Source organism: Podarcis tiliguerta (genome assembly GCF_965153285.1).
Source record: "Podarcis tiliguerta genome assembly, chromosome: 13".
Lineage (NCBI taxonomy): Eukaryota > Metazoa > Chordata > Lepidosauria > Squamata > Lacertidae > Podarcis > Podarcis tiliguerta.
The window spans coordinates 8,576,540-8,600,038 of record NC_139546.1 but is presented as its reverse complement, the minus strand read 5'-3'; the positions used below and the strand labels follow the sequence as shown (position 1 = coordinate 8,600,038).

At 47.8% G+C, this 23,499-nt stretch overlaps 3 protein-coding genes across 7 annotated transcripts in view; 1 reads left to right on the top strand and 2 right to left on the bottom strand.

The window, feature by feature from the left end:
- The window catches only part of G3BP2 (G3BP stress granule assembly factor 2), a 146,173-nt gene extending 141,578 nt beyond the window's left edge, over positions 1-4,595 (bottom strand). The window contains exon 1 of the mRNA XM_083407809.1: positions 4,579-4,595. The gene's annotated coding sequence lies outside the window, so the exon portion shown is untranslated. The remainder of the gene's footprint in view (positions 1-4,578) is intronic.
- Positions 1-12,648, top strand: part of SH2D4A (SH2 domain containing 4A) — a 50,082-nt gene extending 37,434 nt beyond the window's left edge. For all 3 annotated transcript variants that reach the window (XM_083407828.1, XM_083407829.1, XM_083407827.1), the window contains 4 exons: positions 4,915-5,134; positions 6,605-6,735; positions 8,507-8,727; positions 10,727-12,648. In XM_083407828.1, coding sequence (XP_083263954.1) covers positions 4,915-5,134; positions 6,605-6,735; positions 8,507-8,727; positions 10,727-10,819 — 665 coding nt within the window. In that variant the 3' untranslated portion in view covers positions 10,820-12,648. The remainder of the gene's footprint in view (positions 1-4,914; positions 5,135-6,604; positions 6,736-8,506; positions 8,728-10,726) is intronic.
- A 387-nt stretch (positions 12,649-13,035) lies between these two features.
- The window catches only part of CSGALNACT1 (chondroitin sulfate N-acetylgalactosaminyltransferase 1), a 38,121-nt gene continuing 27,657 nt past the window's right edge, over positions 13,036-23,499 (bottom strand). For all 3 annotated transcript variants that reach the window (XM_083407790.1, XM_083407789.1, XM_083407788.1), the window contains exons 4-8: positions 22,626-22,727; positions 17,703-17,881; positions 16,551-16,645; positions 15,067-15,148; positions 13,036-14,101 (exon numbers count right to left, since the gene is read on the bottom strand). In XM_083407790.1, the coding sequence (XP_083263916.1) occupies positions 13,818-14,101; positions 15,067-15,148; positions 16,551-16,645; positions 17,703-17,881; positions 22,626-22,727 (742 nt within the window). In that variant the 3' untranslated portion in view covers positions 13,036-13,817. The remainder of the gene's footprint in view (positions 14,102-15,066; positions 15,149-16,550; positions 16,646-17,702; positions 17,882-22,625; positions 22,728-23,499) is intronic.

Sequence of the window (23,499 nt, the reverse complement as noted above, 5' to 3'; positions counted from 1 at the left end):
AGCCTATCCTGAATTTACCGTATTTTTTGCTCTATAAGACTCACTTTTTCCCTCCTAAAAAGTAAGGGGAAATGTGTGTGTGTCTTATGGAGCAAATGCAGGCTGCGCAGCTATCCCAGAAGCCAGAACAGCAAGAGGGATTGCTGCTTTCACTGCGCAGCGATCCCTCTTGCTGTTCTGGCTTCTGAGATACAGAATATTTTTTTTTCTTGTTTTCCTCCTCCAAAAACTAGGTGTGTCTTGTGGTCCGGTGCGTCTTATAGAGCGAAAAATACGGTAATCTGGCGAGAAGCTGCTGGTGTTTGTCAGCCTCAGGCTTGCCCTGCTTTGGTTCAGCGGCTTGCTTTCCATTGCAGCTGTTCTCTCTGGCTCCACCTCTTCCATCACACACACTGCTGTTTTTTTCCTGTATGTATTTCCTGAATGCTGGGGAAATTCCATTGCGAGGTTACCTTGGTCTGACTGGAGACGGGGAGAGGGACTTGAAGGTCTCGGAGAAGTTTGCTTGTTTGCAACCTGCATCTGTTGCACCTTCGTGCTTACCAGTTGGAAATAAAAGCACAATATTCGAAATATTTTAAAAAGCACAGAGTAACAGACCTGCAACAACAACAGCCGTTGCAAATTCTTTTGTCCCAATGTTACCTCTGGTTAAACAGAGGTCTTGAAACAACTACAAAAACCTGCCAAACCAGAGTTAAAAGTCAGTGCTTGCACCATCCTGTTTTCTCAAAACACCTTTGACTCTTTCAGGCAGGCAAAGGTCTTTCTGGCTTTTCTTTCCTCCTTGAATAATTTTGTCAGCTTCTTCTGCATTGCCCAGGAGGCGGCGCTGAGGGCTGAGCCCCATCATTGCAGGCAGCAATGCAGACAGACGAGGAATGAAGAGACTAGACTTAGAATATCGGAATGTGAAAAAGGCCGCAGCTTTATTGACTGGCACGAGGACCTAGCAATTTAATCACATTAAAATCCTGTTTGAATAGCGTTTCAGCTTATTGCTGCCAGACTGGAATTGGCTCGATACTGGAGAGATTCGAGTTGATTAACTGGGGAGAGCTGGTTACAGCAGGCTCTGGAGAATCGCTGTAGCTGGAAAAATTAATGCATAACTAAAAGGTGGCCGGGGGGAGGGTTGTGTGCTAGATTCCTCCTCTGAATAGTTGAGCCTTATTCAATGAATTAGGAAACATGGATTGGTCTTGACACCTACTGCCCACATTTCATAGGCTCTGGGGGAGAGAGAGCGATGGGTATGCAGAGCTCTGAATTGGAAGGAGCAGTTAGAGATACGAGTTGGTGATCAAGAGGGAAACTCTGTTTTGTGCTGGACTGGGCATTCAAATTCTGTGATGTTTTCTCTCTGGGCGTGTAATGATTTCACTGAATTGTCGGAGGAAGTGAGTGTAGACTGGAATTCATCCCTGGACATACCGTATTTATCGCTCTATAAGACGCACCAGACCACAAGACGCACCTAGTTTTTGGAGGAGGAAAACAAGGAAAAAATATTCTGAATCTCAGAAGCCAGAACAGCAAGAGGGATCGCTGTGCAGTGAAAGCAGCAATCCCTCTTGCTGTTCTGGCTTCTGGGATAGCTGCGCAGCCTGCATTCGCTCCATAAGACGCACACACATTTCCCCTTACTTTTTAGGAGAGAAAAAGTGAGTCTTATAGAGCAAAAAATACAGTAGTTTATTTCCCTTTCTTCTCTTTTCTTCATTGTTATACAGTGGTACCTCGGGTTACGAACTTACTGTATTTTTCGCTCTATAAGACGCACATTTCCCCTCCTAAAAAGTAAGGAGAAATGTGTGTGCGTCTTATGGAGCGAATGCAGACGGGAGGCTCTGCTCAGCGCTCCCTTTAAAGAGCCGCGTGGAGTGTGGAGCTCTTGGGGGCTTTTCCCCAAGGAGGGAGAAGGGCTTATGTCCTGGCTTATGGGATAGCCGCACACAGCCTCTCCTGGACAGGGAATGAAGGCTCCCTTGCCTGGGAGAGGCTGCGCACCGCTATCCCATAAGCCAAGACAGCAAACGGGATTGCTGAGCAGCGATCCCGCTTGCTGTCCTGGTTTCTGGGATTCAGAATATTTTTTTTCTTGTTTTCCTCTTCCAAAAACTAGGTGCGTCTTTTGGTCGGATGCATCTTATAGAGTGAAAAATATGGTTATTAGTTCTGGAGGTCCGTTCCTAACCGGAAACTGTTCTTAACATGAAGCACCACTTTAGCTAATGGGGCCCCCTGCTGCCGCCGCACAATTTCTGTTCTCATCCTGAAGCAAAGTTCTTAACCTGAGGAACTATTTCTGGGTTAGCAGAGTCTGTAACCTGAAGCGTCTGTAACCCAAGGTACCACTGTATATGGTGGATATGTATACAGTGGTGCCCCGCAAGACGAAAAGAATCCGTTCCGCGAGTCTCTTCGTCTTGCGGTTTTTTTCGTCTTGCGAAGCAAGCCCATTAGCGGATTAGCGCTATTAGCGCTATTAGCAGTTTAACGGCTATTAGCGGCTATTAAAGGCTTAAGGGATTAGTGGATTAGCTGCTAAAAGGCTATTAGCAGCTTAGATCAGCTGATAAGCGGCTTAGCGATCAGCTGTTAAGCGGCTTAGCGAACAGCTGTTAAGCGGCTTAGGGGCTTGGGAAAAAGGGGGGGAGGGGGGAAAAACCCCAGGAATCGCAAGGCATTTTCGTCTTGCGAAGCAAGCCCATAGCAAATTCGTCATGCGAAGCACCTCCAAAACGGAAAACCCTTTCGTCTAGCGGGTTTTCCGTCTTGCGAGGCATTCGTCTTGCGGGGCACCACTGTATATATGGGGTGTTAGTAGCTCTGCTGTGGGACCTAATGGTCAGGGGTCCCTTTACCTTTACCTTATAATATCTCCAGTGATTCGATCCAGTTGCAGATTGGCACATTTTTTTGCCTGTGCTGCTGCCCCCTCCCTTTGCTGCAGGTTGGCACAAAGTCTTCCTTCTGTTGGCACAGGCAGCCCTGGTGTGAGGAGGGGACATGAAGGGGAGAAAGTCTTTCCTAAACGTGCTGTAAATGTTTGATGTGCACACAGCCTGATTATGCCCCAGAATGTATGTGTGTATATGTAAGCCTCCCACTTCCCCAAGAAAAGGGGGACCCCAAAGGCTGTACAACTTCGTGTTGTTTAGTGTACATTCTCCCTTGTGTGTGAATCTGAGGCTTGGAGTCTTGGCACCAAGAAACGCCCATATTAAAAAGCCGTGAGCAAACAGCTGTGCAAACAGAGGGGAAGCCAACTTTCCTTTCTGAAGCTGAAGGAGGTTCAGAAACACACCTCAGTGGGCTCAAACACAGCAACAAACTTTCAAATCTTTCAAATTTGCCAAACTTTCAAACTTGCCAAATCTCTCTCTCTCTCTCTTGTATTAAATTTTCTGTTTTACCATTTCAGATAAACGTTTTACATCCTTAAGATATCAATGACTCCTCTTCTTCTCTTTCCATGGTTCATTTTACAGATCATAAATCCCTGCATATTTTACAAAAACTATACCAATCAGTATTCCATTATTGCATCCATCAACACTTATTTACACTGCTGAATTTATCTTAATGCCGCCAGCGTTTTCACCTGTACACAATTATTTCCCATATGTTCAATAAACATTTCCCAGTCTTCTTTAAACGTATGTTCTTCTTGTTCTCTTATTCCATATGTTAAATCTGCAAGTTGTGCATATTCCGTCAGCTTAAGTTGCCATTCTTCTTTGGCTGGGACCTCGCTCGTTTTCCATTTTGGGGCTAACAAAATGTGGGCCGCAGTTGTGTTGTTGTTTAGTCGTTTAGTCGTGTCCGACTCTTCGTGACCCCATGGACCAGAGCACGCCAGGCACTCCTGTCTTCCACTGCCTCCTGCAGTTTGGTCAAACTCATGCTGGTAGCTTTGAGAACACTATCCAACCATCTCATCTTCTGTCGTCCCCTTCTCCTTGGGCCTGCCATCTTTCCCAACATCAGGGTCTTTTCCAGGGAGTCTTCTCTTCTCATGAGGTGGCCTAAGTCTTGGAGCCTCAGCTTCAGGATCTGTCCTTCCCTTGAGCACTCAGGGCTGATTTCCTTCAGAAGGGAGAGGTTTGATCTTCTTGCAATCCATGGGACTCTCAAGAGTCTCCTCCAGCTCCATAATTCAAAACCATCAATTCTTCGGCGATCAGCCTTCTTTATGGTCCAGCTCTCACTTCCATACATCACTACTGGGAAAACCAGTAGTTTTCACCTCATGAGAAGAGAAGACTCCCTGGAAAAGACCCTGATGTTGGGAAAGATGGAGGGCACAAGGAGAAGGGGACGACAGAGGACGAGATGGTGGGACAGTGTTCTCGAAGCTACCAGCATGAGTTTGACCAAACTGCGGGAGGCAGTAGAAGACAGGAGTGCCTGGCGTGCTCTGGTCCATGGGGTCATGATGAGTCGGACACAACTAAACGACTAAACAACAACAAGCAGGAAGCAGCAGGAAACGGCACTGGAATAAGGGAATTTGCCGCCCAAAAAAGGGAAGGTTGACAGCTATGCTCTGGACCCAGCAGCGGAGGAAGCCACTTGGGCGACTGGGGCAGGGCAAGCTGCGCATAGGGTCAGGGCGCACTGCGGGGCCTCCAGAGTCTCCCTGCCTCCTCCCACTCAGCCGCCCTACAGCTGGGGAGGAGGCAGCGGGCAGACCATTCAGGCAGCGCGGAGCCTGCGCGCACCCAAGCCCAAGGAGAGACACGTGGCTCGGGTCGAGCTGCAGGCCCCGTGGTGAGTGCCGCTTGGTGTTTTGTCACCCCCCTCAGTGGTCACCCCCGGGACGGTCCGCACCCACCACACCCACCTTCCTCCATCCCTGTCTGGACCTCCATCCAAGAGCAAGTAACAACCTTCTTTTTCCTGTTTCAGTGGAGCGGGCAAAAGCAGCCGATGAAAGGCGGCGCTCCCTCGCCAGACAGGCCCGGGATGACTACAAGAGGCTGTCGTTGCAAGGCACCCGCAAAGGAAAAGTGGCGGGGGTCTCCACGGTTTTTAAGACAGGGGAGCAGAAACGGCCGCTTCCTCCTCCTCCTCTGCCACCGAAACCTAAGCATCTCAGTGCCGGAATGACCAACGGCAAACCAGACAGGTTAGTAACCCTGAAGGCTTTGACTAAGTCGGTGGGGTGAGGAGGTGAGGAGGGGAAGGCCAAGGGAGAACTCAGAAAGGAAAGCTGAATTGTTCTTCCTCCTGTTGAGTCCTTTCCTCCTGACCACATTGCACTCTGCATATATCTATATGGATACCGAAGCTGTTGAAATTGTGCAATTGGCCTTTAAAATGCAATTCTGGGATATAAAAGGTAAAGGGACCCCTGACCATTAGGTCCAGTCGTTACCGACTCTGGGGTTGCGGCGCTCATCTCGCTTTACTGGCCGAGGGAGCCGGTGTACAGCTTCTGGGTCATGTGGCCAGCGTGACTAAGCCGCTTCTGGCAAACCAGAGCAGCGCCCGGAAATGCTGTTTACCTTCCCGCCGGAGTGGTACCTATTTATCTACTTGCACTTTGACGTGCTTTCGAACTGCTAGGTGGGCAGGAGCAGGGACCGAGGAACGGGAGCTCACCCCGTCACGGGGATTCGAACTGCCAACCTTCCACTTGGCAAGTCCTAGGCTCTGTGGTTTAACCCACAGCGCCACCCGCGTCCTGGGACATAGTTCAGCTATATCGGGCTTGAACGCACCTGAATGTGACTAGCTGAGGTGACTGAAGCCTCTAGCCATCCAGCAGGAGTGTTCCTGTGTGAAAAAGGCCAGTGGGAGTTATTTTGACGGCCTGGCACACTTCCTAGAGTTATACAAAAAGCCACAGTAGACCATACGAAGGAAGAAACAGCTATGTTGGCACAGGGCTGGTGATGAGTGGGCAGGCTGGGTTTTTCCTGGAGCACGTCTAAAGCACACAATGTTTACGTGTCAATGACACACAATTAAATGCCTATGAGACCTAACTGAATCCAATATATATATAAGGAAAATCAAAGCCAATAAAAAACCTTAAAGGGGAATGAGAATGTTTCTTACCTGAAGTAAATTGGGGGACGTGTTGAACAGTCTTTACTAACCTGCTGCCCTCCAAATATATTGGGGTACAGCTCCTGGGAATCCCAGCCAGAATGAGCACTGTTTGAATCTTTGGGCTTACTAGTGGTGGCCCCATGCTTGCTGCCAACTCCTGCAGCTCCCTGGAAATGCTGCCCTGACCCTTCTGGGCCTTATGGAAGGGAGCAAGGAGAAGGGTCAACTCCCTTTGCTTGCCTCATCTTCTTATTGCTTGGCTGGACAAAAAGATGGGTCCCAAATTAAAGAAAGGAAGCAAGGGGTCATTGGTGGTGGTGAGAAGCCAGGAGAGAGTTGGGTTCAGCCCTTGTGACAAGACTCCTAAAAGGGCATCTGGCCCAAGTATCCTCCGAAACATCTATAACGGGCACAGTTTATTCTAAATCGTGATTTGCGTTTTTGTAAAGCAGCTTATCTTTGCAATGGCACTGAACTTAAATCCAGTGCAAAGATCGTAATCTGCTCCCCGCTTCTTTCTCTCTTCTTATTGCGACAACAGGAAGCAGGCAGTACAAAGGACTGTCTCCACTTTTACTCAGGAGGCCATCATTCGGTGGTTCAAGGAAGAGCAGCGGCATCTCCAAGCTGGTTTTGAGAAATCCACTGGCCAGGTAGCACCTTGGTTCCATGGTGAGTACCTGGTCTTCCTGCCTTTCATAGGGCAAGGGAGCCCAAGCTAAGGACCACTGTGTCAGGAATGAGCCAGCTCCAAGTAAAGATTTACAGCCAACTGCAGTAAGCAGCCAGGAACAGAGTGGCTGAGATGTTAGTCAGGCAGGGGAGAGCCGACAGCTGCAGACTTCGGCTCTGCCTGACCTTGACGAGCAGACTGATAAGACAGTAGGGGAGAGCAGGCTAGAACACAGTCAAAGCTCACAGGAAGCACAAACAGGAGTGAATAGATCCAGAGACAGCCTCTCAGATCAAGAAGAGGGTGGGGCTGAGCCCCTAAGTCCGAGGAGTTGGCGAATGGGAGGGCTGCTAGATTGGAAACAAAACAAGAGATGTAAGAGTCATAAGTTCAATGTATTCTGTCACAGCCGGAAGGAGTCTTCAGAAGGGTCATCTTGAGTAATGATGCCAGAGGCTTTGTCAGAGCTGTCCGGAGCTATCTGTTTGTTCTTGCAATAAATCCTCCTTTTTAATTACCTACGCTTGCTGTGTTATCAAGCTGGGAACCTGGACTCCTGACACACTGCAAGACGGGGCATTTGTTGGTTTCTTGATACTATCATATGCTCAGCCTTCCTTAACACTGTTGTCTCTCCCATGACCCAAATGTAGGCTGTGAGCTCCTTGGGATAGGCACATCTTTTTCGCTTATATTACACCATAAATTAAGTGCCCTGGACACTGCATCACTGAAAGATCCTAGATAGCCTCTGCGAACCATCCACTCAGCTGACACGCCTCTCATGATTCATGGGAATCATTCCCATGTCTTCATTGGTTCATCAGCAAGTTAGGGCGCTCACTTTCTGCATAAGAATTTTGGGATGGGAACAGATCCCATTAGCAGTGTAGCCGTGTAACACATGGTGAACTAACAAAAAAAGTGAGATTTCATTAAATATTCCTTGCTTTCACGATTGGGTCCCAGAGATGACCAACCAGACTCAGCAGGGATCTTGGAAGTGGTCAAAATTATGCGCCAAGGGTTTGTCCAGCTTTATCGTAGTGGGAGATGGGAACAAGGTGTTCTCTCTTTTGTTTTGGAAACAGCAAAGGAAGCAGCAAAGCACAAGCCCTATGGCACCCCATTTTGTTTTTCTGTCCAGCAGGTATATTGACACACATGGCTTTCCCTTAATCCAGCAGTGTTTAGGGAAACCATGAAAGAGGTTTTTCAACAGTAAGTAGGTGCAGAGTTAGGGACGCGGGTGGCGCTGTGGGTTAAACCACAGAGCCTAGGACTTGCCAATCAGAAGGTTGGCGGTTCGAATCCCTGCAACGGGGTGAGCTCCCGTTGCTCAGTCCCTGCTCCTGCCAACCTAGAAGTTCGAAGGCACATCAATGTGCAAGTAGATAAATAGGTACCGCTCTGGCGGGAAGGTAAACAGCGTTTCCGTGTGCAGCTCTGGTTCGCCAGAAGTGGCTTTATCACATGACCCGGAAGCTGTACACTGGCTCCCTCGGCCAATAAAGCGAGATGAGCGCCGCAACCCCAGAGTCGGTCACGACTGGACCTAATGATCAGGGGTCCCTTTACCTTTACCTAGGTGCAGAGTTAAGCTGGGAAAAGTGGTCTGATGACTAATGAGATCTTGAGCCAGCCAGGTCACTAAAGAGGCTGGGAGCTGGTCCTCTATATTAGAGAAGATTTGACAGCATCTTTCCAATATGCAGCAAACCAGCAAATAGTTTTCTCTTGTTTAGCTCTCGCCTTTCATTTTTGGGACAGGCATTTTAACCACCAAGAAAGCAGAAGAACTTCTAAGCGGTTTGGCACCAGGGAGCTTCCTGATCCGGGTCAGTGAAAAGATCAAAGGCTACGTCCTCTCGTATTTGTCGGCCAAAGGCTGCAAGCACTTCCTGATAGACGCTTCCGGGGATTTGTACAGCTTCCTGGGTGTGGATCAGCAGCAGCATTCAACGTTGGCTGACCTGGTCGATTACCACAAGGTGCGCCTCTCGTAATGCTCAACATCCCCACCACCACCTCATTCTATGACTATGCTGAAGCTTCTTGGTGCACGAAATGTTATTTTGCAGGACTTAATGCAACGTTAGGTGCCCTGTAAGTGTTATAAGGGACGCGGGTGGCGCTGTGGGTTAAAGCCTCAGCGCCTAGGGCTTGCCGATCGAAAGGTCGGCGGTTCGAATCCCCGCAGCGGGGTGCGCTCCCGTTGTTCGGTCCCAGCGCCTGCCAACCTAGCAGTTCGAAAGCACTCTCGGGTGCAAGTAGATAAATAGGGACCGCTTACTAGCGGGAAGGTAAACAGTGTTTCCGTGTGCGGCTCTGGCTCGCCAGAGCAGCGATGCCACACTGGCCACGTGACCCGGAAGTGTCTTCGGACAGCGCTGGCCCCCAGCCTCTTTGAGTGAGATGGGCGCACAACCCTAGAGTCTGTCAAGACTGGCCCGTACGGGCAGGGGTACCTTTACCTTTACCTTTAAGTGTTATTGGTTGGGACCATAGCTGTCAATGATTCCCTATTTTAAAAGGGAAATTCCCTTATTCCAAATAGGATTCCTTGCAAGCAAAGGGGAAAGTTGACAGCTATGGTTGGGATGCGGGTGGCGCTGTGGTGTAAACCACTGACCCTTGCTTGGGCTTGCCGATCGGAAGGTCGTGGTTCGAATCCCCGCAACGGGGTGAGCTCCCGTTGTTCGGTCTCAGCTCCTGCCAACCTAGCAGTTCGAAAGCACGCCAGTGCAAGTAGATGAATAGGTACCACTCCAGCGGGTAGGTAAACAGCGTTTCCGTGCGCTGCTCTGGTTCGCCAGAAGTGGCTTAGTCATGCTGGCCGCATGACCCGGAAAAACTGTCTGAGGACAAACGCCGGCTCCCACGGCCAGTAAAGTGAGATGAGTGCCGTAACCCCAGAGTCGTTCACAGCTGGACTTAACTGTCTGCAACTGCTTTTTAAAACGTTTCCGAATTTATTATCTTTGGGGCAAAGTGAATGATGAAAACTGAAAGAGAAGAATGTCTGTGCACCACTTTTATATAAAACAATACCCACCCACCCCACAAAAGGGAGACGTAGATCTCCAGACACACAAAGCAAAAAAGCATGGCTGCTAGTTTATTCCAGGATTTCAGTTGCGGGAATGTAGATGTCTTGTGTATATGTTGTCTTAAAGCTGAGCTCAAATCCACTGGGCAAAGAGCCCGCCATGATTGCTGTTTGAAATCAGATTTCTCTTTACCCCAAGCTATACTGATATCAACTGATGATATGCTCAGCTACCTTAAATGCTGCTCATCTGCCTGCTTTGATAACCAGCCTGGATAGCTCAGTTGGTTAGAGTGTGGTGCTGATAATGCCAAGGTTGCAGGTTTGATCCCCGTAAGGGATAGCTGCATATTCCTGCATTGCAGAGGTTTGGACAAGATCAGGGGCCAGCAAGCTTTTTTAGCAGGTCCACTGTCTCTCAGACCTTTTTGGGGGCCGGACTATATTTTTTTCTTGGGGGGGCTATGTGGTGGTGAACAAATTCCTATGCCCCACAAATAACCCAGAGACGCATTTTAAATAAAGGCACACATTCTACTCATGTAAAAACACTCTAATTCCCGGACCGTTTGCGGGCCGGATTGAGAATGCGATTGGGCTGGATCCGGCCCCCAGGCCTTAGTTTGTCTACCCATGGACTAGATCAGTGGTGTCCAAACTTTTTTCAAAGAGGGCCAGATTTGATGAAGTGAAGGGCCAACCAAAGTTGTTGACCTTTTATGTTTTTTTAGGATTTTACCCCAGGAAATAAACTGCTGCAGGGGCCGAATTAGGCCCCCGAAACGGACTCTGGACATGCCTGGACTAGATGATGTTCAGGGTCCCTTCTTCCAGCTCTAGATTTCTATGATTCTAAACTGATTGACCAGTTTCTAATAGGAAATGAATGGCTGATTTTAGACCTCTGGAACCTAAATTTATACTGGCTTTCTTCCTATTAGGAGGAGCCCATCACATCTTTTGGAAAGGAGATTCTGCGTTATCCCTGTGGCCAGCAAGGGGAGGAGCCAGACTACCTTGATCTTTTCGAGTGAAGCCTGACATTTCCGTCCTCTATCATGTGAAGAACCTCTCTTGAATGGGTAGATGTGGAGCAGGCAGAAGTTAACTCAGCTCCTTTCAGCTTTTACAATACCCTCGGAGACGGCGAAGTGATGGTGCGAGTACATTTGGCTAATCGGGAAGTGAAATCTGGACAGCTGCCAGCAAGCGACAAGAAGATACAAAGGAACAGGAAGCAGAGCCATAAAGAAAATAGCAAAAGAATAAATCTATTTTGAAAGATAATTACAGCGATTAAAACTTTCCATAGACACCTTTGTTCAGGCTGAATCCTGCCCTTGTGTTCCTGTTCAATCAGGTGACATAGAACATTTCCAAAGTGTAATTCACAATTCCTGTAAATACTTGAAAGGGTTGTATTATTAGCGAAAGCCACAAATGCAGAAACAGGGTTGTCTTCAGAATGGTGGGCCCTCTCTGCTCCTATTAGCCAGTGGCAATTGAGTGTGGTCAAGAGCAGTAAGGCCACCGTTCGTATCTTCAAACTGCCTCCATTTACTGTGATCAGACCCTGGTGAAATCGTGTCCCTGGCTTATCGCCGTTTTGTCTTTGGAGTTGTTGGGGGGGGTGCCATTAAAACCTGCCAGTGTGTCTCATCCATGCCGGATAGTTCTCCCAGTTTCAGCCCTCTCCAGAACTCGCCAGAAGCTCAATCTCTGCAGGTGGCAGATGCTAAGTGAAGCCAAGTGACTCCAGCGTGCGTGACGGGAAATTTGTCCCCACGCTACACTGCTACTGTTTTCCTTTCGTTGCTCCACAGCCGCCCAGGCAGACATACCACCTGTATCAGCACCCAGTGCAGTACAGACGGTTGCGAAGTAAATGACCAGCAGATAAAGAACCGTCCTTCGCAAATGGATGCGCATGTGTTGCGGATGCAACGATGGGACTTTGAATGCTGACTCTTGGTATGAAAATAGGGCTGCTAAAAAGGGGTGTTGCTGTTTTTTGCTAGGAAATGTTAGGAGAAATGTTGTGGGGGGGGGGTTAACCAAGCCCTCTCTCTGTAAAGGAATGGACTCATCCATTGCCTGAATCCCATTTTAATTGTGTTCTTCGCTTCACTGTGGAGGGCCACCCTTTTTTAGACTCATGCTTCCCCTGGGTCTAGAAAGCTGGGTCTGAGTGGTTTGGCATTTACCCCACTTCTTTCCCCCAGAAACCCCGTGGTTTAGCACTGAATCGGGGGGGGGGGAATGGAAAAGTGTGGTTGGGCCCCCGTTGGGCCTTCATGATTTCTGCTCATGATGGGATCGGAGAGGTTGTACTTGATTCCACTTCCAATACTGTTTGTGCCTTCAAATGTTTCAGGGTGAACACACTGCTTCCTTTCTAATCACTGCACGTCCTGTAACTTTCTCCCGATGTCCTGTCACTTTTTGTACCAGAAATGTTCCAGTTTATTCTGTGTCCTGCTTTGATAGAGCTATAGTCCAAAGAGTGCCCCTCTAGACAGCAGCACTGCAATACCATTGAAGAAGCATCGCAGAACGAATAATAAAGTGGAATCATGTGCGGATGGTCCAGTATAAATCCATCACTAAATGCACTATTATTGAGCCAATAACATGTTGCAGAACAAAAATTACCGCTTTTCTGCAGGGGCCTGGAGTGAGAAACTCTGGATCAAGATTTGCCAAAATGAAAGGCAAAGTGGCTGAAATTTTAAAAGAGACTATTTGCCTTCTCTGCGCAGAATCTGGACAAGGCTCCACTATATACCCTTGCTTTTCAATTATCAGTATTATCTAATTGTTTGTACAGCGAGGGATGTCAGGAAATATATACCTTATATTTTCATCTGTGTCTGTATTTAAATGATGCTCTGTTTTAAAGGCTGGAACCTCAAACACGTAAGAGTAAGAAGAAAGCGGAATCCAAGTTGGCAAATATTAATGTCAAGCCATAGATAAAATCATTGTCTGTTAAATCCATCTCTCCTTAATGTCTCCAAACTGTATGAGGTTCAGTGCAAATCAGGATTGGTGCTTCTAGGTAAAAGCCCCTCTTGGCTTTACTGACCAATCCACCTGACGACCTTAGATCTATTCACAAAAACATTTCACCGTTCCGTTAAACTGTGCTACATCTCAGCAGCTCTTTGCATGTTAAGTGTGCGCAACGGGACACAAAACCCAAAGTGCGCTGTTGAGGACAAGCAAAGAATGATAATTGATAGCACTCAAGGACAAGTGACCATATTATCTCTACTGACTCCACAGAAGTTCAGAAGATATGGCTTTGTGAGGCGTGTGGGTGGGTGTATATGAGAGAGACAGAGAGAGAGAGGGAATGAATTGTGATAATGGTGTTGGCTTCCATATGGAGCTAATACATTCAACTTTCATTGTTCGCTTTCTAGCTGCTAGGAGTCATTAGATAAACATCTAAATGCTCGTCTGAAAAGAGAGCCCTGACCCATGCAACTGATCTGGATCCAAGTCATTGCGTTATGGTAACCCCCATTGAATTGGATTGGCGGCGCACATGGCCCAGATATGTGTGTGCATCTCCTATCTAGGGCCACTGGTTACTCACAACAACAGAGTCTAGGAAAAACTGGATCGGGGCTATTGTCAGTAACCTCATTTCAGCATTACAGGCTCCACTCTGTCAAGATCTCCCTGGGATTTCATTCAGTTCAAGTTTATGAGCACCTTGCTACCCATTCGATAAAATGTAAAGCTTTGTGCAATCCTATTGTAGCGTCAGTCAAAGTTGGAAAACCACCTTGTTTGTCCTTCAAATATCAAACCGTTGAGGGGTTGGAGGGGGAAGCTATTCTCCATGCCGTAATGGAGTGTGCTGCAGTGTGGGCACAGAGAAAAGGCTACGGTGCTATCAAAAGCCCCACAAGCAAATAACCAAGAGAAGCATTTCCTCTCCTGCGAGTGTGGTTTTGGGAACACCCTTCTGAGTCGGATTTTGAGGTTCTTGGTTTTTATCTCTGAGTAAGACCTCCTTTGGCTTCAAGACTTCTTGTTGCTTGCTTTCTGCTTGCGCCGATGAGCCTCAATCTCCCTCCTGAAGAACAGCATCCCCAGCTGGCCGTGAGAGGCTTCATTCATGGCCTTGGACTGAATGCACATTTTGTACTGCTCTGGGGTCAGCTCATCCAAGCAGTGCTTTTCATGCCAGAGGTGGAAGAGGCCCCGGACAGGCGTCCGGACCACAATGAGGTTGCTGTGAAGGTATTTGCGGTACAGATGGACATCTTCTCCTCCCCACCCTTTTATGTCGAGATCAAATCCTCCTAAGGAAAAAAAAAAGACAGGTTTTATGCGATTGTGGCACAAGGAGAGAGACCTGGGGTCCCAGGAACTGAGGGAAAGCCTTTCAAGATGGTTGCCACTGCGGGAAATCAAGAGTCAGTGCGTTTCTTTACTTGCGGAGTCTTTTGTTTTGTTTTTTTAAATGATTTTTATTAATTTACAACAAAAACAAAACAAAACATACATTGTTTTCACATTCAATTTTTTCCAAATCTTTCTTTTTGGACTTCCTTCAGCTTTTCCGTAAATCTTTCGTAGTCATTATTAATTTATGTATTTCCTTTGTTTATACTGTCATTACTTGAATCTTTTTCCTCTATTCCCTTTCAACAATACCTCTCACGTTTCCACAGTGCTCTTTTAAAACCCTCTAGCGTTATTTGGCCCTCACTTATACTCTCCAGATATTCAACAAATTTTCCCCAGTCCTCTGTAAACTTTTGGTCTCTTAAATATCTAATCTTCCCAGTCATCTTATCCAATTCAGCATAGTCTGTTAGACCACTTGCAGAGTCTTTTGGATCAGATCAGGATACGACTCAATGTTTTAAAATATACAATGGTACCTCTACTTGTCTTCACCTCCAGTTACATATCCTTTGGGATACATACGCGGCAAACCCAGACGTATTTTTCCAGGTTTCGTCATGCGCAGAAGTGCTGTATGTGCGGCGCACATGCACAGAAACGCTAAACCATGCTGTGCGCATGAGCAGAAGCGGCACCTCCAGTTGCGGAAACCTCAGGATCTGACCGGAGCTCCAGAACGGATCCTGTCCACAACCGGAGGTACCACTGTATTCCCAAAATGGCTTGGGAGACTTAAGGGTCCAGAGAAGGGGCTTGCTTGTGCCCCACATAAAGTTAACACCAATTTGGCATGGTGGGAACCAGCCTTGATCTGATTTAATATCTAAATTAATATTCATTTGATTCCATTTCTTACCAATGTTGATATAATCAGAGCGGTATTGGCAAGTCATTCCGAAACCAAAGTCTCTCCAAAACCCCGTCTCCTTTTTTATAACCTGGAAGAAAGAAAGGTGCATTTCTCTGGGTATGTGTGCGTGCATATTTCACATAAAGATCATTTATCCCTGTGCGGTGGCTGCTTCCAGCTGCAGTCAGGTAACACTCCCTTATCTCTCACCTTTGCCGTTCTTTCATATTCTTACATCACACATGTTAGAATCAGATACACAATAAGGACTTGGCATGCCTTCAGATGGTCCACCTAGTGTGTGAGGTCCCTACATTTGGGTGGCGGAGTTAGCCCGTTCCCGGCTTTCCGCTTATCCAGGTGTTCACCCTTGGCTGACCTATGCTGGTGCCCTGGGTCAGCGCTACCTGCATGGCAGGGAGCTTGTTGAACCAGAGCCTATGCAACCAGTCACTTTCTGTAATCAATAAAGTTGTGGCCTAAATTCTGCCAAAAACCAAAACCAAAATTTGAGTCGTGTGAATTTATTTAGGGGGGAGGTTTCTGGGTCTGAATACGCAATTCATGTTTTTGCTGATTTCAGACAAGCTGAGGTTTGGGATTTGAATACTAAGGCCACTTTCAGATGATATCACTACTGCGTGTTCATCCTGATTTGTTTGCAGGGAGATTAGATGATGTTGCCTCTTTAATGAGCATTTATTCTGATTTATCTGGGGGTGTTAGCTGATGCTGCATTGAAGCAAGCCTTATCCCAAACTTCCCAATGCATTTCCACATCATGCCCCCTTATTGAAAAAAGTCCAGTGGGGGGGGGGGGGAGCAGGTTTGTTGCACAAGAGATCCCAATGAGCTATAATTGCACAACATGAATTTGCTGGTGATCGAATCTCACCCGAAAATAGAGACCAGTCCGAAACTTCCCTTGCTGCCCTTTCTCAGCATATTCATAAACCACAGTCCTAAGCTCCTTTGCCTTCTAATTGGTGCGTCACAATTTTAAAAAGATTTTGAGCTGAAACGGTTCCATATTTTAGGCGGGATAACATTTGTGTGCCTTTTTTTCCTAGTATATATGGATTTAGAGGGGACGCGGGTGGCGCTGTGGGTAAAAGCCTCAGCGCCTAGGGCTTGCCGATCGAAAGGTCAGCGGTTCGAACCCCCGTGGCGGGGTGCGCTCCCGTCATTTGGTCCCAGCGCCTGCCAACCTAGCAGTTCGAAAGCACTCCCGGGTGCATGTAGATAAATAGGGACCACTTACTAGCGGGAAGGTGAACGGCGTTTCCGTGTGCGGCTCTGGCTCGCCAGAGCAGCGATGTCACGCTGGCCACGTGACCCAGAAGTGTCTTCAGACAGCGCTGGCCCCCAGCCTCTTGAGTGAGATGGGCACACAACCCTAGAGTCTGTCAAGACTGGCCCGTACGGGCAGGGGTACCTTTACCTTTATGGATTTAGAACATCATTTAAAGCCATTTAACCCATTCACTTACCAACTGCTGTTCTACAGGTGGAATGGAATCGTGGTGTCCATAAATTAGGCCTGGGTTATACTGGCTGAAAAGAACAGGGTAAAACACCTTCTTCCCTAAAAATGAGAGTGTGTTGAAAAAACTGGGTTATTTGTGTTAAGTTTGCATATATGTTTTTTTATTCTGGAATGTGTTGACTTTTATGTTCATAGCCTTAGATTTAAGTGCCCTTGGGGGTTTGTAGCCTTTTGTAGAAAAAGAATCCAACTTTTTGGAGTTGCTTTGTTCTGTTGATTAAAGTGGTATCATTCTGATAGCAAATTTGCTGTCAAGTACCTGGGATCCCAGCTAGCCTGCACTTGTGGCACAGGGGCTCTAACCTAAGGCTCATCCAAACTTCCACTTGACCCACCACTTTCCCCTGGGGAAGCCCATATTTTAGCACTGAATTGGCGGGGGGGGGGAGCAGTCGAGTTTCCTGCTGATTGCTGTTTGTTCCAATTTAGCACTAAAGAGTAGGTTTTCCAGGGGAAAGCAGCGGGGCAAAGGCATAGCTGTTAACCGTCCCTTATTTGGCGGGAAAGCCTCTTATCCCAGCACTGTCCCTTATTGATGATGTCCCTTAAATTTCCCGGGTTTCAAAGGAAGCAGCTCCTCCCCCTCACTCCCTGCCGGCCAGGGAGGAGGGAGGCTCCAACTGTGTTGCTTGGCTGCGTTGCTCACCCAATAAGGAGTCTAAGAACGACTGGAGGGTGGAGCTTGCATGCCTTGTGCCGATCAAATCGGCCGCATTGCCTGGGGACTCGCCTTTGCTCAGCGCTTCCCAGCGGAGAGGTGATGTGATGGTGTGGTTTTCCTTGCTGCATCCCCTTTGCCGGGTTGCTGCGCTGTGGGAACCACCGCTTGAGACTTCGTTTGGCCGCTGGCTGGGCTTTCTGCCTTTGGCTTGGAGGGGCTCAGAAGTCGAACATACCTGTTCCCAGAAAATCCCTTATTTTGGCTGCTGATCCCTTATTTTCGAGGCTGCTGGTCCCTTATATTCAAATCTGTAAGTTGACAGCTATGGGCAAAGGCAAAACACTTTGACCCATGCTTTCTTGGCACGGGACAAGCATGGATGAGCGCTCTATGTTGGCGAAACAGACCAAGGTCTAAATCTAAGGATAGCTATACCTGGTTGTGTGTTCAGTCTACATGTGTTGAGGAATTCTGCTGTGAAGTATATATCTACATCACAGAAGAAGAGGACAACATTGCTTCCTTTCCAAAACCGTGCCCCCACGTCCAGGCCTTTCCCTCTTGAGAACTCTTCGTTCAGCTGGATGAAGGTATAATTCTTGAAGTTGGCTGATCTATATAAGGAGGAATGGCAACATCAGCATTTTTTGGCCTCTTTTGTCTTTAGGAAGACAAATAAAGAGTTAAAATAAGCAGCAGCAGCAGCAACAACAACAACAAAATTCCCCCCAAATAGGGGAAAGATCTAGGAATTAATATACAGGAGAATACCTAGAACTGAATAGGAAATAAAATATGTAAAACTCTGATATCAGTATATTTGATACATAATTTTTAAAGACGGGGTATTTCTTGTATTTAATCACCCACAAATTGAAGCACTTATAAAGGATGCCTGATGATTAATGCTGCAGAATATGGGGCAATTAAGTGCAGAGCTTTTGGTAATGTCATCATGTTTTTAAAATGGTGCATAATCCTGGGCAATATTCAGGAAGTCGTAGGATATAGCTGTTAGATCCAATAATCATTGCTACATAAGCATATCTTACAACTATAATCATGCGTGAGAAACAAGATATTTAAATAACAAGATATTTAAATGGAGATATTTAAATAGTAACAAGATATTTAAATAGAGTTATTGAAATATGGGTGGTTTGTACTGCCTTTTGGAATCAAAGATTTGGGGAAGGTATTTAACCTTACTCCTTCTGCTGATAAAACAATATAATGTCTTTTTTGCATTACTAAATAATACATTGGGGAAATAAAATGAACCAAAAAGCAAAGAAGAGCTATGAATTGTGCACCAAACAGGAGCACTCGTCACTAGTGAAGAAATAAGAGAGTCTTGTGGCACCTTAATGACAAACAGATTTGTTGTGGCGGCTGCTGGAATGGCCTTCAGTCCTGAATGCTAAATTGGCTGATCTGGATTTTGCCGGTTTCCGGCCTTGATGAGAGACCACATCACAAAATGTGCTTTGGGAAATATAGTAGAGTATTTCTTTATTTATTAAAACTTTTTTTAGACTGCCCTTCACATCAGTCCCGATCTGGTGAACGACAATCTTAAAATACATACCGGACACCAGCATCACAAAAGACTGAAAGCAGCTGGTAAACCAGGGCAGCTTTAAAGAGTATAGTATCTTGCCAGAGAGGGACGTGGGTGGCGCTGTGGGTTAAACCACAGAGCCTAGGACTTGCCGATCAGAAGGTCAGCAGTTCGAATCCCCACAACGGGGTGAGCTCCCGTTGCTCGGTCCCTGCTCCTGCCAACCTAGCAGTTCAAAAGCATGCCAGTGCAAGTAGATAAATAGGTACCGCTCCGGTGGGAAGGTAAACGGCGTTTCCGTGTGCTGCTCTGGTTCGCCAGAAGCGGCTTAGTCATGCTGGCCACATGACCCGGAAGCTGTATGCCGGCTCCCTCGACCAATAAAGCGAGATGAGCGCCGCAACCCCAGCGTCGGCCACGACTGGACCTAATGGTCAGTGGTCCCTTTATCTTTACCTTTATCTTGCTGGAGTCAAGCACCAGCCAAGGCTTGAGAGCACAAATGTGTTTTTAATAGACACTGAAGTGTCATAAATGTTGGCACTTGCTCAAGCTCAGAGGGAAATAGTTCCACACCCACTGTTCACTATTCCACATGCTAGAAGGGTCAGCTACATCTGACACATCTTGCAGGATGGGATGGTTCCTGACAAATTCTGAAACGAGTTTCTCTAGTGCAGGGATGTCCAACAGGTTGATTGCAATCTACTGGTAGATCCCCGCGAGGTTTTGTTAGATCGCGGTCGATCTCTGGCTCCCTTTCCTTAGCATTGTTATAACTGACTCCTGCCACGCCCCCTTGCCCTGCCCTCCATTGTTGTTTGATCTCTGGAAGGGAAGACAGAGCTTTCTCTGTTTCATCCATAGAGCTCTTTTTGTGAGTGACTTTACCCCTTTGTCCCTTGCCTTTAACCTATGGTTACCAGATTTTTTTCAATGAATCTGGGGACACTTTTGTTTTGTTTTTTGAAGCTGGGTAGCAACAGGGAGTCAGTAGCAGGGATGGTGAGGCAAAAGACCCTGGGCCAAGCACACATGCATATTACAGTGGTGCCCCGCAAGACGAATGCCTCGCAAGACGAAAAACTCGCAAGACGAAAGAGTTTTCCGTTTTTGGAGTCGTTCCGCAAGACGAATTTCCCTATGGGCTTGCTTCGCAAGACGCAACGTCTTGCGAGTTCTTGCGAGTTTGTTTCCTTTTTCTTAAAGCCACTAAGCCATTAATAGCCGCTAAGCCGCTAATAGCCGTGCTCCCCAAGACGAAAAAACCGCAGGACGAAGAGACTTGCGGAACGGATTAATTTCGTCTTGCGAGGCACCACTGTATATAAATGTGCAAAGCCCTTCTTTCACACCCTGTGAAACATAAATGTGCAGAGTTTTTAAAATACTGGGCAACAGTGCACCGCAGTGGTGTAGCGTGGGGGGTGCAGGGGGGCCGTCTGCACCGGGCGCAACATCTGGGGGGGGGGCGCGCTCGCACTCGCAGCTCTCTGCCCCTACCTGGCTCACTCACTCTCTCTCACTGCAATGCTGGCTGTGCGAATCCGATCCGAGCCGCCGGGTCGCCGCCCACTGTGGAGGGGAGGGTGCCAGGCATGCGGTGCGGTGCGGAGAGAGAGTGAGGGACTATCTGGGGGAGGGACAGTGCAGCGGGGGGTGTGTGTGTGCAAATTACTTGCCTTGCCCCGGGTTAGGGGGCGCAAATTACTTGCCTTGCCCCGGGTGCTGACAACCCACACTACGCCACTGGTGCACCGCCCACCCATGACTCCCGAGCCTTCCCCGATCTCCTGCCCCCTTCCCCCTTTGTTTTGACAGCTCGGGGGAAGTTTGGGAGTCATGGGTTGCACAAGAGGTACACAAGGGACGTGGTTTCTCTGCCAGGCAAGGTGCAAAGCCCTTCTTTCCCACCCTGTGAAACATAAATACGCAATGTTTTTTTAAAAAAACTGGGCAACACCGGCCCGCAACTCCCGAGCCTCCCCCGGTCAGTCAAAATAAAGGGGGCAGGAGATCTGTACCGCTGGACGTCCCCAGTTCCCCTTCTCGACGGCAGCAGCAGTAAGCAGCCCCGAGCCAGCCTGGTAGCACAGTTGGCTCTGGCTGGCTTCAGGAGCTGCTCACTGACGTGGTGCCCATTTTTACTCTCTGGAAGTCCCCATATGATGTGTTGTGCAAAAGACACATCATATGGGGACTTCCGGAGAGGAAAAATGGTGGGTGCCATGGCAGCGAGCTGCTCCTGAAGCCGGCCAGAGCCAATTGCGCTACCAGGCTGGCTCCAGGCTGCTGAGGCTGCCGCTGCCATGCTCCCCGGGGACAGATTTGCAAATCTGGGGACTGTCCCCAGAAACTGGGGACGTCTGGTAACCCTACTTTAACCCCCTCCCCCAGTGGCGTAGCGTGGATTGTCAGCACCCGGGGCAAGGCAAGTAATTTGTGCCCCCCCCCGCTGCACTGTCCCTCCCCCAGATAGTCCCTCGCTCTCTCTCCGCACCGCACCGCACGCCTGGCACCCTCCCCTCCACAGTGGGCGGCGACCCGGCGGCTCGGATCGGATTCGCACAGCCAGCACTGCAGTGAGAGAGAGTGAGTGAGCCAGGCAGGGGCAGAGAGCTGCGAGTGCGAGCACGCCCCCCCCCCCCAGATATTGCGCCCGGTGCGCCCGGCCCCCCCTGCACCCCCACGCTACGCCACTGCCCTCACAAAAAACTTTTTTAACCCCTAAAAAGCTCAACAACTTTGAGCTGAACCCCTAAAAAAATGGGGATAGATCACTGCCAGTTTTTAATTATGAAATTATATCGCAGTCTCTTGAGAGTTTGCCACCCCTGTGGATAGTAATAATAATATTAACTGGAATTTCTCTTCCAAACAGGGAGCTGAGTTTCACCCAAGTAACCAGCGGTCCATCTTTCAGGTCTAGAAAGGCTTTTGCCACTTTCCTCTTTTGAGGCTCCTGAGCTACTGCCATTAGAGCAGGTGTATATATTTTGTTTTTACTGATATTTATGAGCATTTCTAACTCCTTCATAAGACAGAAACTAAAGCAGTTAACAAAACAAAACCTTTAAAAAAAGTCTTCTGCCAAATCGCATCTCTTAGTTGCTTGAAGCGGCAGCTCTAAGATGACAGCGTGTGTCACATTTTAGTCTCAGAAGCATTAAAAAGAACTGTGGGACTTACAAATGCCAAAAAATTAACAAATGTCTAAATCTGAGGCCCCATTTGAGCGTGGAGCCAAGACCAGTAGGTTCCCCTGCTCCCTCCCACTCTGTCTGGCCCAGATACCCAGTTTCAGAAACTATTGTTAGGGTAACATGTGATAAGATGCGCCTCTGAGCATGTAGACACAACGAAGTGGTTTCCTCTTTCCACTGAAAAACCGCAGCCGGGTCATACAACATTGCTGGTACAAAACAGGCCTTCCAACCCAAACAAAAACATGGCTTTACCACTAATGAGATGAGATGGGAAGTGTTATGTGCTGAAGTTCTCACCCTGGGCCAGCAGGGGGATACTGTAGATAGTTATGCAAATAAGGGATCGAAAGTGACGTTCAGTGATTGGATAGTTTTAGAAAATTGTTACAGTTACGTTGTACTGGAGCTCTATATAAGCAGGCTGACTGAACCCTTCAGTCAGTTCTGTTCTGGCCTGTGAATAAACAAGAGCTGTTTGAAGAATCGCTGTGTCGTCTGATATGTTCACCCACAACTTAACAGGAAGGGCAGCCCAACAAGCGTTTGCCCTTTGATTTCTGAAGAAAGAACAGCATCCGTGGTTGTACTCACCTGGAGGTGTTTTCAAGGATTCCTTTCACCTCGCTCATTTGTTCTTTCCCAAAGTAAACTATAGTGAGGTGAATTCTCCTGTCCTGTTGTATACCCATCTCCCTAGAACAGAAGTAAATGTGTAAGCTTCCTTCCATTATGCATGATCCGGCCACAGTGACGCACACCTTGGTTCTGCTACTGGTTTTATAATAACAACAATAATTTATTACTTATACCCTGCCCATCTGGCTGGGGTTCCCCAGCCACTCTGGGCGGCTTCCAACAAAATATTAAAATACCGTAATACATCAGACATTAAAAGCTTCCCTAAACAGGGCTGCCTTCAGATGTCTTCTAAAAGTCTGGTAGTTGTTGTTCTCTTTGACATCTGGTCAAAGGGCGGGTGCCACCACCAAGAAGGCCCTCTGTCTGGTTCCCTGTAACTTGCCTGGTTCCCTGTAACTTGTGTGGTTTTCATAGTTTCAGCTTGAGTATGTTACATCATGTGTTATATGATGGGGGGGGGATGGAAGGGCAGGGACGCTGTGTGTGCATTTATGTGCATGCACCTCCCTGGATATGAATGGTTAAAACTGGATTTTGGGACTCGGACTTCTCCGCAGTAGCAGGAGAGAGCCTAGAGACCCCACAAGGTTTGCTCTGTTTTCATCCTGTACAAAGTTTCGGCCATGAGATGCCAAGGAATGAAACTGGGGCCTTTGGCATGAAAAGCATGAAAAGTCAAACCTTGATTGTCAAACGTAAACCGAAGCACAGCTTCCGGTTGGCTGCAGTATCTTCCTGCACTCAAGCGGAAGCCGCGTCAAACGTTCGGCTTCTGGAAAACGTTCAAAAACTGGAACACTTACTTCTGGGTTTTCAGCATTCGGGA